Source organism: Lolium rigidum, chromosome 3 (assembly GCF_022539505.1).
Source record: "Lolium rigidum isolate FL_2022 chromosome 3, APGP_CSIRO_Lrig_0.1, whole genome shotgun sequence".
NCBI classification, from domain to species: domain Eukaryota; kingdom Viridiplantae; phylum Streptophyta; class Magnoliopsida; order Poales; family Poaceae; genus Lolium; species Lolium rigidum.
The window spans coordinates 149460349-149473541 of NC_061510.1; the positions used below are offsets into that span (position 1 = coordinate 149460349).

Below are 13193 nucleotides of genomic sequence, written 5' to 3' on the forward strand. Positions count from 1 at the left end.
ACACTTTCAGTCTCATGTAAGCAGTGCGTGCATGCATTGTATCCCTTATTTGACAGTCCCGAAAGGTTACTAAGAGCAGGCCAATCGTTGATGGTTACGAAAAGCAACACTCGTAGGTCAAATTCCTCTTCTTTGTGCTCATCCCACACACGGACACCAGGTCTGCCCCACAGCTGTAAAAGTTCATCAACTAATGGCCTTAGGTACACATCGATGTCGTTGCCGGGTTGCTTCGGACCTTGGATGAGCACTGACATCATAATGAACTTCCGCTTCATGCACAACCAAGGAGGAAGGTTGTAATTGCATAGAGTCACGGGCCAGGTGCTATGGCTGGAGCTCTGCTCGCCAAAAGGATTCATGCCATCTGTACTTAGACCAAATCTTATGTTCCTTGCGTCAGCTGCAAAATCTTTGAACCCTCTGTCGATCTTTCTCCATTGCGTTCCATCTGCGGGGTGTCTCAACTCCCCGTCCGACTTACGGTCCTCTTTGTGCCATCGCAACAACTTGGCATGCTCTTTGTTCCTGAACAGACGTTTCAACCGTGGTATTATAGGAGCATACCACATCACCTTGGCGGGAACTCTCTTCCCGGGTTTCTCGCCCTCAACATCGTCACCGGGGTCATCGCCTCTCGATCTTATAACGCAATGCAGGTGCATACCGGGCATTCATTCAAATTCTCGTATTCACCGCGGTAGAGGATGCAGTCGTTGATGCATGCATGTATCTTCGGAACCTCTAAACCTAGAGGGCAGACAACCTTCTTTGCTTCGTACGTATCGGCGGGCAACTCGTTATTCTTTGGAAACATATTCTTCAACATTTTCAGCAAGTTTTCAAATGCCGAGTCAGCTACACCTGCCCGTGCCTTCCATTTCAGCAAATCCGAGTGTGCAGCCCGAGCTTTTTCAGACCATTATCGCATCCGGGGTACAGCGACTTTCTGTGATCCTTTAACATGCGATCCAAATTCTCCTTCTCCTTTTCAGTTTCGCAGCGTCTCCGTGCATCAGCAATGGTCCGACCAAGATCATCAACGGGCTCATCATGTGCCTCTTCTTCACCTTCCCCTTCACCTTCCCCTTCACCTTCAGCATGCTCCATGAAAGTATCACCGAAATGAGCAAGATAGCTTTCATCGATGAAATCATCCCCTTCTTCATCTTCTTCCATTATAACCCCTCTTTCTCCATGCTTGGTCCAACAATTATAGCTTGGCATGAAACCGTGCCGAAGCAGGTGCATGTGAACATCTCTTGAGGAAGAGTAACCCTTCTGATTCTTACAGGTAACACATGGACAGATAACAAAACCCCCCTGCTTGTTCGCAATAGCCACTACGAGGAAATCTTTCAAACCCGTAGTGAACTCGCCGGAGAGTCGGTTACCGTACATCCATTGCCGATTCATCTGCATTATTATAATATAAAATATATAATTAACCATCATGCATTTGTTAAACTAACTAGCTACAAACAATATAAATTAAACAATGAACTACACACATGCATATTTTATCAATGACACATGAAAGGTTCAAGTTGCTAACCGCGATCGAGGAGGAAAAAATAAATGAGGAAGCTCAAGTGTGGCTCCGACACTTCATATCATGTTTGTTTCATGCTCTTGGGGCATTTTATCAAACACCTTGTGTGCATAAGAGGAACCAAAAGCAAACCTACACCCCCTTGTGAAGCTTGTGAAGAGAAGTGGCACCAAATGGCTAAGTGTTGTGAGCTGAGGCACTTTTATAGGGATGGGCCTTTAGTCCCGGTTGGCCTGGCCAACCGCGACTAAAGGCCTTCGGGCCAGGCCTGAGGACCTTTAGTCGCGGTTGGCCAGGCCAACCGCGACTAAAGCCCCTCCCGTCCACCAGCTGGCCAACGAGCGCCCTGGGTCCAGGCCTTTGGTCGCGGTTCGCCACCCGAACCGCGACTAAAGGTCCCATTAGTCGCGGTTCGTATATTTTGGCGACTAATGGAGCTGGACGGAAGGCCATTTTTCTACCAGTGTAAAGAACGAGTGTATGCATATATACACATTGACTATTTCCGAGCCTTTGCCAAAACCAGCATCTCCTGAAGAAATATGGGCTGCTCTAGATGAAATACCGGATTTGGAAGAAGATGAGACTAGTTAGCAATTTATGATATTTTGGTTGCAGATGATCCCAAACTCAAGTCCTTTATGGCATTTACACAAATAATGGAGAAAAGGTGGATTCTCACGCAAATCAAGATATGATGACCTCTCTATGATCTTACTTGGTGATGTAATGATGCAAAGGTTGCATCTTTATGAAATGGGTTCACTATGGTTCAATTTATGATGTCAAGTTGTAGCAGCCTGCCTTTTGTAACTTGTTCAATACATTGGAATTTGATTTTTCTTATGTCGATGCATCTTTGTTTTATGCACTTGAACATGGCATTTGTAATGGTGGATGATGAGATAATTTATGTTTTAGTATGTGAAATTGTGGTGTGAGTTTAGAAAGTTATGAAAAATTATGTGTTGCAATTCCTTAAATGTATCTTTTCTTTTGGAAAGATCATGCTATTATTATGATGTTAGTGCATATGTAATTCATTTCAATTAAAAATCTACAAATAAGTAATTTGGTATCGTAATATCAATTCAAATAAAAATTCCTCCTGAAAGTTAGAATTCATTTCATTTGTACGAAATGAAATGAAATGAAATGAAATGAACGATACCAAACAACCTCTTAATCATTGTATAAAAGAAGGGGGTGGGGGCAGGTGCCCCCCTCCCCGCCTCCCATGAAATATATGGGTGGGGGTGCTGGGCCGTCACCCTTCTTATCCTACCCTAGGGAAAACACATATATGTGGTGGTGTTTCTCACCATCTCAGCTGAAAAGCCACCATACTATGGGACCCACTAAGATTATCCCACCAACACCCAGAGCTATCTTCGCGCCCAGCGTAAGGCCAGTCGCCCGACAGCTAGGTGTGTCACGAGCAGCAAACATGAAAACACAATTGTGTGTGCAACATACTTGCTCTTCTAAACCTTCACCGTTGTTGCCATGTGGCACAACCTAAACGGTATACCACAACTCTAGAAGACTCTACCAACTCAAGATATTCATACTACCAGATTCGATCCATAACAAGTGTCGTGGTTTTAGTTTAAAAGGAAATACTAAATATCTTACTCTAAAACTTCCGCTAATTCTAGAGTTCTCTAAGTATCTTCTATCTTAATAATTCTTGGAAGCTTAGAACGTTTTTGTCAAATACCAACTTCATCGTTAAAGAAAAAACAATGTTGTTGTGAGAACAAAGCTCGAAGTGTTTTAATTTAAGAAGAGTGTGTGTGGTGGCCTGAAATTGGAAGCATGTATCTAGGCTCGAGCTCAGGTGGGAAAGTAAGAGCATCTCCATTCACGCCCCACATAGCCCTCTCCAAACAACTATCGGGGCTGCCGGACAGAAATTGACGCCCAACCGTGGCTCCAAAATTGGCCCCAAACAAGGTTTGGGTATGGTGCAGCCCAAATATGTCGTAGAGGAAATAATAATATATTTATTACCATATTTTATTTTCATGATAAATATTTATACTCCATGCTAGAATTGTATTAAGCGAAAACATTAATACTTGTGTGGTTTGTAGACAACACCATGTCCCTAGTAAGCCTCTACTGGACAAGTCCATTGGTTAATGATGGCCAATGTTTCCTAACCATAGACATGTGTTATCAATTAACAATGGCATCACATCATTAGGAGATTGACATGATGGACAAGACCTAACTAAGCAAAGAAATACGATCATGTTAAGAAGGTTTCGCAGGCATGTGCTTCATGGCGACAAGTCATAAAGCATGGATAGGTGGAAATGGGCAAGGCTGGATTCGGCATCGTTCGATCAAACAAAGGTAGTTGACCATGGCCGATGACATGTACAAACGGCTGAACAAATACAAGGCATTCACATTGATGCATTTCTTCTCCAAGCTCCAAGATTGCGAGAAATGGAGGATGGTTTGGAGGAAGCTCAATCAGAAATGCAATGAAGGGCCAACCCGTCCACCGGCAACCTCGTCGAGACGCCCTGTCGAAACAAGAAAGCAAAGGAGCCAGTTGTTGTGGCGGTACAGTCGGATAGGGTGCAATCGACGGTTGACAAGTGCCTCTCCGAGGTCACGTCAGGCAGGGCCGCTAGGGATATGAAGAGCAACGGAAGGTGGAAGGGGGTGTTGGAAAAACAAGACATCAAGATCGAGCTTGAGAAAGAACGAGTTGCGGTGAAGAAAGGGAAGGAGGAATACATTTTCATGACCCCTGACACTTCGAGCATGGATCCGAAGACGAAGGCATGTTACATAGAGGAGCCGGCCACCACCTTGCAACGACTGGACAACGATGGCTCCAACACAGGCGCCAACAACGACGATGGCAGGCCGGAAGGGCCATGTTCCACGGCAGAGCCGAATCCAATACCAGCAGATGAGCCCGGCCCTATTACATTTGATTTCAATTTGCGGCGTTGTAAAATATGTATGTCTAGACTTGATGGTGTTCTTGTGGCGGAAACTTCGGATTTTATGGCTAAGACTATATATATGCTTTTTATTTCAAATTGCAAAAAATGGGTCAAAACCCTTTTTTGGGGCGCTGTATTGGGGGCGTGTCTACGCAAAGACGCCCTCCGTGCCAACACCTCCCATACCTCTGATCCAGCGATGCTATCGGAAGTCATATGGGGGCCTTGACTAGGGATGCTCTAAGCATCCGGACATCCTTACCATCTAGGCTATGCCTCGGTCTCACTCTTCAACATGAAATACTCCATAGTCTTCTAGAAGCTTCATGTGACTTCTTGGTACTTCTAGAATATTGTAGAATATTCTAAACTATACAGTGCTCACGCTTATATCAGGATTCATTTATTCGATATGCTATGATAAGTTTGAATGAAGTTTTTTTTTTTCGAGAACTCGCAGGAGATCTGCGTGTCATTTCATTTAGATAGAATGGTAGAGTACAGCTGACGACGCGGGCAAAACCCCGCCCACGAATGACCACCTAAGGTGGCCGAGCCATTACACAACACCTCTAACAAACGCACCCCTACAAGCAAGCCAAAGCCGCCAATCCTGGAGCGCCGCCTCCAGGACCACCAACGGTAGAAGCCGTACCCTCAAAAACCCTAGCATTCCGCTCAACCCAGTGGCATCTCAAGAGAAGCATGACGGCTGAGTTGAGGACTCTACATCCTTGAATGAAGTTGTGAACGTGTCTTCAGTTTCTCAAATATGACCTCCGTTTTGAAATGTAAGCCTTTAGCTTTTTGAAAAGGCTTACATTTAAAAATGGGTAGTAAAAATGAGTTGATAAGTGCATACGTCAATGCAAATGCCATAATTCAGTCTCCTTTATGTGTGAAACTACATAAAATTTAAATCCATGCGTAATGTAGACTGATACTGAAACAATTATAGTTCACCACTAACATACTACACACCAGCCTGTCTAATACAGCGAGTGGGTCAAAGCTAGGAAATACTCGCTGTTCCATTGCTGGACAAATTAAATTACGAAAGCCCACAGCACGTCCGAATACAAGAGGCTGAAGTCGAGCAACTAGCAGGCATGTAGTGTACCTGTGTATATGTACGAATGAGGCTGGCTAGCTAATTATCTATCCCTGGATTGAATCGGGTGGCGCGGTCTAGCTCGGCCATTGTCCCGGGGCTGAGAAGGACGCTGTTGGAGTCGCACCACTCCAGGTAGGCCTCCTGCATGGAGAATGTCGGCGGCGGCGGTGGCGCTGACGATGGCTGCTGGTCACCCCGACGAGGAAGAGGAAGAGGAGGAGGCGTGCGTGGAGGAGAGGCGCCGGTGAGCCTCTGCACGGTGTGGGCGAAGTCCTGTGGCGGCACGCGGTAGACGTGATCCTGGGCGGGGTCCCGCCGTGTCCTGCTCCTCGCCGCCGCCGGCAGCGGCGCCGGAGACTCCTGCCGATGCTGATTACCTTCCATCAATCAATTTAGTTGGCACGCGTGGGTCGACGATCGATCGATCTTGGGCAGTTCGCTCAGTCAATTCGCTTCGCAGGCAGTCAAGTGCTGGATGTCTTGGTCGTAGCATCTCGAGGAGTTGCGTATATATATGGCCGGACCGGTGAGGAGGGGACAGTGACGTCCACGCAGGTGCTGACGTCACACATGGAGGCTTATTCTGTGGAGGTTTCCGCGTGGTGTTGCATCGGCATGCAAGCGCTGACGCGCAACGAAATTGATTTGACTTACGAGTACCTCATTCCTTACCTTGGCTTAGGTCGACCTTTGTGTAAAAAAAAGGATGATCAGAGTTTGTGATGTCATGTTCCAACGCTGTGAAGCTAATCAGCTAATGCCGTGTCTTTTTATATGTTTCCCTCGAGAAATCTACGGTACATGTGACGCGCATCTAGTTACTCTGCCATACCTCACTCCTTACCTTGGCATACCTCATTCCTTACCTTGGCTTTGATCGAGCATATGTTCTACGGAGTACTATGTAAAAGGGGGGCAAGTTTCAGCCGCTAAAGGAGCGTTTTAAGAAGAAAGCTACGGATTGGGCCGAGAAATATATATCATGTGCTGCTAAGGAGACCTTGATCAAGTTGGTCCTCCAATCCCTCCCCACCTATGCAATGGGAATCTTTAAATTCCCGGCTGGTCTGTTGGAAGATCTCACTAAAATTGTCCGGGACTTCTGGTGGGGCGACGAGGAGAATAGAAGGAGAATGCATTAGATGGCTTGGAACAGATTGGCGCGCCCAAAATACACAGGGGGAGCTGGCTTTAGAGATTTAAAAGTTTTCAATCAAGCTCTCCTGGCACGCCAAGCATGGAGACTTATACAATTTCCTGATAGCCTGTGTGCGCGGCTTCTTAGGGCTCGCTATTATCCGTCAGGCAACCTCCTTGATACGGCTTTTATTCAAAATTCTTCAACCACATGGCAAGGTATTATTTATGGTCTAGAGCTGCTCAAAAAAGGTGTTGTCTGGAGAATTGGCACCGGCTCCAGTGTGCGTATTTTTAGAGACAACTGGCTGCCACGCGTTGATGACCCAAAGGTGGTTGTGAAGAGGCGCACTAATAGGAGGCGATGGGTTTCTGAATTGATCAACCAGGACACGCGTTCATGGGATGAGCGGATGATAAGGGAAATATGCTATGCCCATGACGCTGATATTATTTTATCTATCAAGCTTCCGTTAACACCGTGCGAGGATTTTGTGGCCTGGCTCCTGAGAAGAATGGCATGTTTACGGTCTGCTCAGCGTACCGTCTCGGTTTGGAGCCTGGCCTTGCTGCTATGAGCCCGGGACAATCAAGCTCTAATCCTAATGGGGATAGAAGAATTTGGGACTTGGTGTGGAAAGCAAGAGTACCTCCGAAATTGAGATTTTTTGCGTGGAAGGCTGCTACAGAAACTTTAGCTGTCAAAGTGGCGGTCCATCGACGTATATCGACAGTGCTGCCTACGTGCACTATCTGCGGCTGCGGAGTTGAGAGTGTTCATCATGCCCTGGTTACATGTACGCTTGCTCGTGCGCTGAGAGAGGGCATGAGGGCACATTGGGACTTGCCGTCGGAGGAAGAGTTTGGCTTATCTGGTAAGGAGTGGATTCTGAATCTCCTTCTTCATTCCCGGGAGTCACAGAGGGATCAAGTCATTTTCCTTCTATGGCGTGTTTGGCACCATCGAAATAATGTGATACATGGTGATGGGAAGGCGTCTATTGCAGCATCGATCTCATTCCTCCGTAATTATGTTGAGTCCTTTCGAGATTGCACTGGTCCAGCCCCGGATCCAAAGGGTAAAACCCCTCTACCTATATCGCATGTGGCTTCACATGCACCCAAAACCGCTGTCATTTCTCGGTGGTCTCCGCCGCAGACGGGAGAGCTCAAGGTGAACGTCGATGCAGGTTGGGATGAAGGGGCAAAATCAGCTGGTCTGGGAGTGCTAATCCGTGACTGCCACGGTTAGGTGATTCAATCATCCTGGTTCCATGTTCCTAGCTGCTCCAGCCCTCAAGAGGCGGAAGCCGCATGCCTGGAGGGCCTTAAAACCATTCAGCTTCATTACTGTGAAAGGGCAGTGTTAGAGAGTGATTGTCTGCGTGTGGTGCAAGCGCTGACAAGTGATGCAGAACATATCACAATTCTGGAGTATCATCCTGGATGCTAAGGGGCTGTTGCGGGCTTTTGATCATATTTCTGTTAGAAAGGTAGCTCGGGAGTGTAATGGTGTTGCTCATAGCTTAGCGCAACTAGGGAGAGGTGGTTCTAGAGGCTCTCTTAGTGGATCTGTCCCAACGGATGTGTTGGCGTTCTTCAAAACGATTGTAAAACGCTTTGTAATGCTATCGCAGCAAGTTTCTTTCGCACTCTTTTTCTTACCAGAGTACCTAAGGGGACTGGAAGGTTTTTAATGAGACGGCCTGTTTGCTAATATAGGTGATTGTTACTTCAAAAAAAAAAAGTTCAAACACTGTGAAATGGTCGTAATATAATATGCAATCCCACCCCATTGAGAAATGGTACTCCGTAAAACCTTTCCCCGATTGTGGAGTAATGTATTAGCAACAACATGCCTTTTCTTTGCTAGCTTCAAATATAATATCTTCTCAACAATCACGACCAAAATGAGCGTTACAACAATCCCAGACTGAACTCCCATACTTACAAACTCCAGTAAGCAACTAGGAGGATGTGAAATATTGCTGCTTAAAGCTGTTTTCTAAACATTGTTTTGAGGATCAATTTAATTATTTTGTGCACAAATCTGTCAAATGGAAAAATAACTTCATGAAAATTTTCAACCTCAGTACAAAAGTATGTTTGCATAAATCTGTACAGGGAATAGCTCAGGTCCATCAAAATCAATTAATTCATCTCATCATCCTGCCCAATATTGTGCTCTAGTGAGAACACGGCACAAATAAATCAAGTAGGCAGGAACATCGGTTAGGCGATAAAATCAAGGCTTAATGGAATACATAATCGTTGCCCGGCATCCTTAACAAGATTCTACACCCAACAGGATACAAGATACACGATTCACAAAGTGAAAAAGAAGAGGTCCTTGCAAACATCATAATATAGTACAGAAGGCCCAAGAGTCTACATCATGATGGCGAGTCTTCCGGCGCTGCGATGTAAACATCCTCGAACTGATTATCATCTGATAAGACAAACAGATAAACAACAGTCAGGCTTCTACGTGCTTCATATCGGTGCAACAGCTATTGCTAGGACAAGAAAGTACACCCAGTTGAAAAGCCTAATCTTATTGACCTTTTTTAACAAAAGGCATAGACACATGTAACTTCCATGATTCAGAATAGGGCAGTGTAACACTTGCTCAGGTGCACAAGACTCTCCGTTCTCTTTGTACAGTCTCAAGTACATTAGTACACGCTCAGTATGGAAATACATGTCATTTTTAGAAAATGGGTAGTGTTCCACATCAAACTTCAAAAATATTTAGACCATTGCTTTTTCACCCAGATATGATAACACATCTAATGATATTGTTTTAAACTCTCCCACCTTGATTTCCTTTCTGTTAGTATTGTGAGTCAAAATTGGTTAAAAGTTTCATAGCACGTATTATAGGACGACATGCATTAATAAAAGGAGGTAGTAAAATAGAAAATCAAAGGTAATCGCCATGATATCATAGCTTTCGCTACCAATCAAATTGTCTCTATACTTGATTTTGTTCTTGATCACTGAGTCTCTACTGCAATAAGTACCCCCAACCTTTTTGTTTAAAATTAGTAACACGTACTTCGCAATCAATGCAGAATCATGGATCATGACATCAGACTAAGAAAAAGTTACCCCAGAGAAACTTCAAGTCACCAAGAAAGCAAACACTACTAGAAATGAAGCTCTTTTACAAACTAAGTCGTTTCCTTATTCAGGAAGTCATGTAATAGAACTATGAAGCCCGGCCAGCAACCACGTACATGGCAATGCATCACATACAGTTAAATGAAGAGAATAATAGTGTCAAAACAAATTTAAGTTCAACACAAACAATTAATGCTGTTAAGCAGTCCGAGTATAGAACAGAACCTTGTCTCAGTGTTAATGCAACAACAGCATCATTTTCAACCTGCAGATAGGAAAAGACAACATTAACTATGTGTTGAACAGGACAGACATTCAGAAATAATAAATCTGTAGTAACTACAGCATATGAGCTAATCTAATAATGATATAATCACACGTTTGTTGGCCAGTCCACAATTATCTTCCCTTTTTATTATGACAAGATATATCTGTACAATGGTACCTTCTGATTTGCCAACGTCTTTGAGTCATCCAGTACATCATGTGTTGCCAACAAGATCAGTCGTTGATTACTGGGAGGCTGATCAATTATTGAATGCAATTTTTGTTTAATGCTTAAAGTTGTCTCAGTTGGATCAAATTGTATGAAGTAGGTCGTCTTGTTTCGCTTCACTCGGATATACATTGCCTGCATAGAGGAAGATGCCTATGCAATGTCAGTGAGTAGATATTTTGAAATGATATTAAGCTGAGTGGCATATAACTGCATTCTATCTGTTCTACTACAAAGATCTGAATTAGGTCTACGCACCCAGCTGTGCTATTTAGCAAAAAATGTATAAGATTGCAGGCTTATATAAAGCCAACGAATTTAATCTACCAGAAAGTAACTTTCCTTGCGCACAGGCATTTACTCATAGGAAAATTACAGAACTAGTTAGTACCCAACTTATGTTATCATGAAATGCATCGGTGATGCTTCCGTATGAAAAAATAACAAAATAGGCATCATAGAGCAGAAAATACATCCAAAATGCATCAGCTACATGTACACAATAAGCGCCAACCACCAGTAGGCACATTTATGAAATATTACTAAGAATTGCTTGCATATTTCCTGCCTCTTTCCGCAAATTAATTGATTGCACACAATAAGCGCCAACCGCCAGCATATTATTATGGACTTTGGAATATGAATCTTGAGAGAAGGTAAGAACAGGAACTCTGTTTTCTACTTTTAGTGCCAAGCTGATTCTATAAAGTTAGTCTTGTGCTAAAAATTCTAACATACCAAAGTTTGTTTTAGAAACACGAAAATGACTACAACAACCTGTGACCTATCGTACAACAGCAAGGTTCTTGAACTAGCATGAACTCTGATGCACCATGTTTTAAAACCGATGCCATATCAATACAGACATACAATTCACACCAGTATAAATTGTATTTTTACATGTCACAAAAAGCATTGTATTATAAAGTTTGCACATGAGCGCAATGCATCACAAGGACGAGGAAGGTTTCAATCACAGATTTACCAAGTACAAACTAAAAATAAGACAGTGGTATTTCATTCTTCTTCCTCAAGTACTATGCAATGTATATAGTAGGCACAAGTTATGTTGCCTATTACAGTATTGATCAACATGCTGAGAAAAGGCTAACAGCTGCAGCTTTGATGCGAAAGCTAGTGAAACCCAAAATACAGCAAAGAGAATAAATTTTGCAAGGGCGAAAGGTGATGGAGTGGCAAGGCAATGGGATGCTCTCACGTTATCGGTAACATAGGAGTTGCTCCTAGTTCTTCTACAAGAACATTCCACCCAAAGAACAAACATGTGCCTTTTAGTGCTCAAGAAGTTTATCCTGAAGGCAGGGGCAGAGCCAGGATGTTACAGTGGGTCCAGCTGAACCCAATGAAACCTCGCTAACCGAGTACTAAACTGCTGCTAACTAGTACCATCATTGGGCTTGATAGTACAAGAATCGGTCACCTAAGCACACTCAAAATTGAACAATCCTGCTGAGCTGGTCAATAGCGTTGCTCCCCCAACATACAGACCCAACTAGGGAACCAGCTTTGCTCCCAGGTAACCCCCAGCCCTACATGGCTCCATCAATCCACACCCAACACACAATGAGGAGTGATGCCGATTTACTCTATACAGAACAAATATCCTATTTTTCTTTCATACGAACCAGCGGGTCGTCATTAATCCCACTTGGCCCGTCTACCTGAAGAGTTAGAAGGCACACCGGCCGCTGTCCCGACGAGCTCAGCTCCCATATTCATGGAACGAACCCTAAGGATTTACACCAGTATAAGGGCCGTACTAGGTAGCTATCAATCACGGACAGCAATGGTCGGACCGCGGTAAGAGAAGCACGATTAGTCGATTGGGGAGGCTCACCGGTTATTCCTGGCGCGCGGCGGCTGTTCCGGAGGCGATCGCCGGAGGATGAAGAGCGGGCCTCGTCGCCGCGGTCGCCTTTTCTCTTCTCTGCTGTCTCTCTCCCCCGGATCCAAACGCACGGACGGACTCGAACCCGACCACCGATTTAGAATGTGCAGGAGAGTCCGTGTTCAGCTCGCTTAGAAACGGGCCGAGATTTGGTCCAGTAGGCCTCGAGTCTCTGGTTCTTCGTCCAAATTCTGCTGGCCCGGATAGCCAAGAAGGCCAACACTTTCCTCGGTGATAAAAAAATGCTTTCCTTTCTTGGGCCTAGGAGTGGTGGTTTAAGTTTGGGCTTCCTCGCACATTTTTTCACATATCTGGAGATCTTCTCTCCATAGCCATGATGGACTGGGTCAAAATTATGTTTTGCATCTAATTTAGATGGCAACAAGTCATTTCGTCCTTATTTTCTGCAGTTTGTTTGACAGCCCACGAAACCCAGTTTGGTTGCAATCTACCTGTTGTGTGGGTAACCTCTTGTCACAAATGTTGATCTTACCTCGCAGTAGTATGAACAGCTTAGCGGAATATGTAATGGCAAGTAGCAGTACAATTAACGTCCTTCAGCCCTAGCTACTAGCAAAGAGTAGTTTGTTAAGATGTTTCCTAGCTACTAGCAAATAACAGTTTTTCACGATGTTTTCGTAGCTACTAGCAAATTGGTGTACAAAACAACACAAGGAGAAGCAGACGAGTGATTGACGACATGATAGTGTTTTCCCTTCTTTCTTCAGAGCCTAGCTAGTTGTGCCTCTAACTGCCCACATTGCGTCGGCCCACTGCTGTATCTTGTTCTTACAAGCCTGACTAACATCGTGGCTATAGTCAATGTTGTCCGGCAGCACGTCCTCCTCATCAGGGAAGAGCTCATTAATACCCCACCACAAGATCCAGTTGTG

At 44.5% G+C, this 13193-nt stretch overlaps 1 protein-coding gene across 2 annotated transcripts; it reads right to left on the bottom strand.

The window, feature by feature from the left end:
- Positions 1-8864: 8864 nt before the first annotated feature.
- On the bottom strand, positions 8865-12378 carry LOC124698404. Of its 2 annotated transcripts, none has more exons than XM_047230883.1 (4): positions 12250-12378; positions 10341-10526; positions 10121-10160; positions 8865-9221 (listed from the first exon to the last, which is right to left on the bottom strand). In XM_047230883.1, exons 2-4 carry the CDS (start codon positions 10521-10523, stop codon positions 9166-9168), a joined length of 279 nt encoding a protein of 92 aa, XP_047086839.1. In that variant the 5' UTR covers positions 10524-10526; positions 12250-12378; the 3' UTR covers positions 8865-9165. The 2 variants fall into 2 exon arrangements, with proteins under 2 accessions (XP_047086839.1, XP_047086838.1); XM_047230882.1 differs by having other exon boundaries at positions 10341-10544; positions 12250-12377.
- Positions 12379-13193: the final 815 nt, after the last annotated feature.

Coding starts and splice junctions, on each gene's coding strand:
- LOC124698404 (XM_047230882.1), bottom strand. CDS start 10,532: ATGCAGGCAATGTATATCCGAGTGAAGCGAAACAAGACGACCTACTTC. Junction 10,161..10,340: donor AGACGTTGGCAAATCAGAAG/GTACCATTGTAC, acceptor TCCTATCTGCAG/GTTGAAAATGATGCTGTTGT. Junction 9,222..10,120: donor TGCATTAACACTGAGACAAG/GTTCTGTTCTAT, acceptor TTGTCTTATCAG/ATGATAATCAGTTCGAGGAT.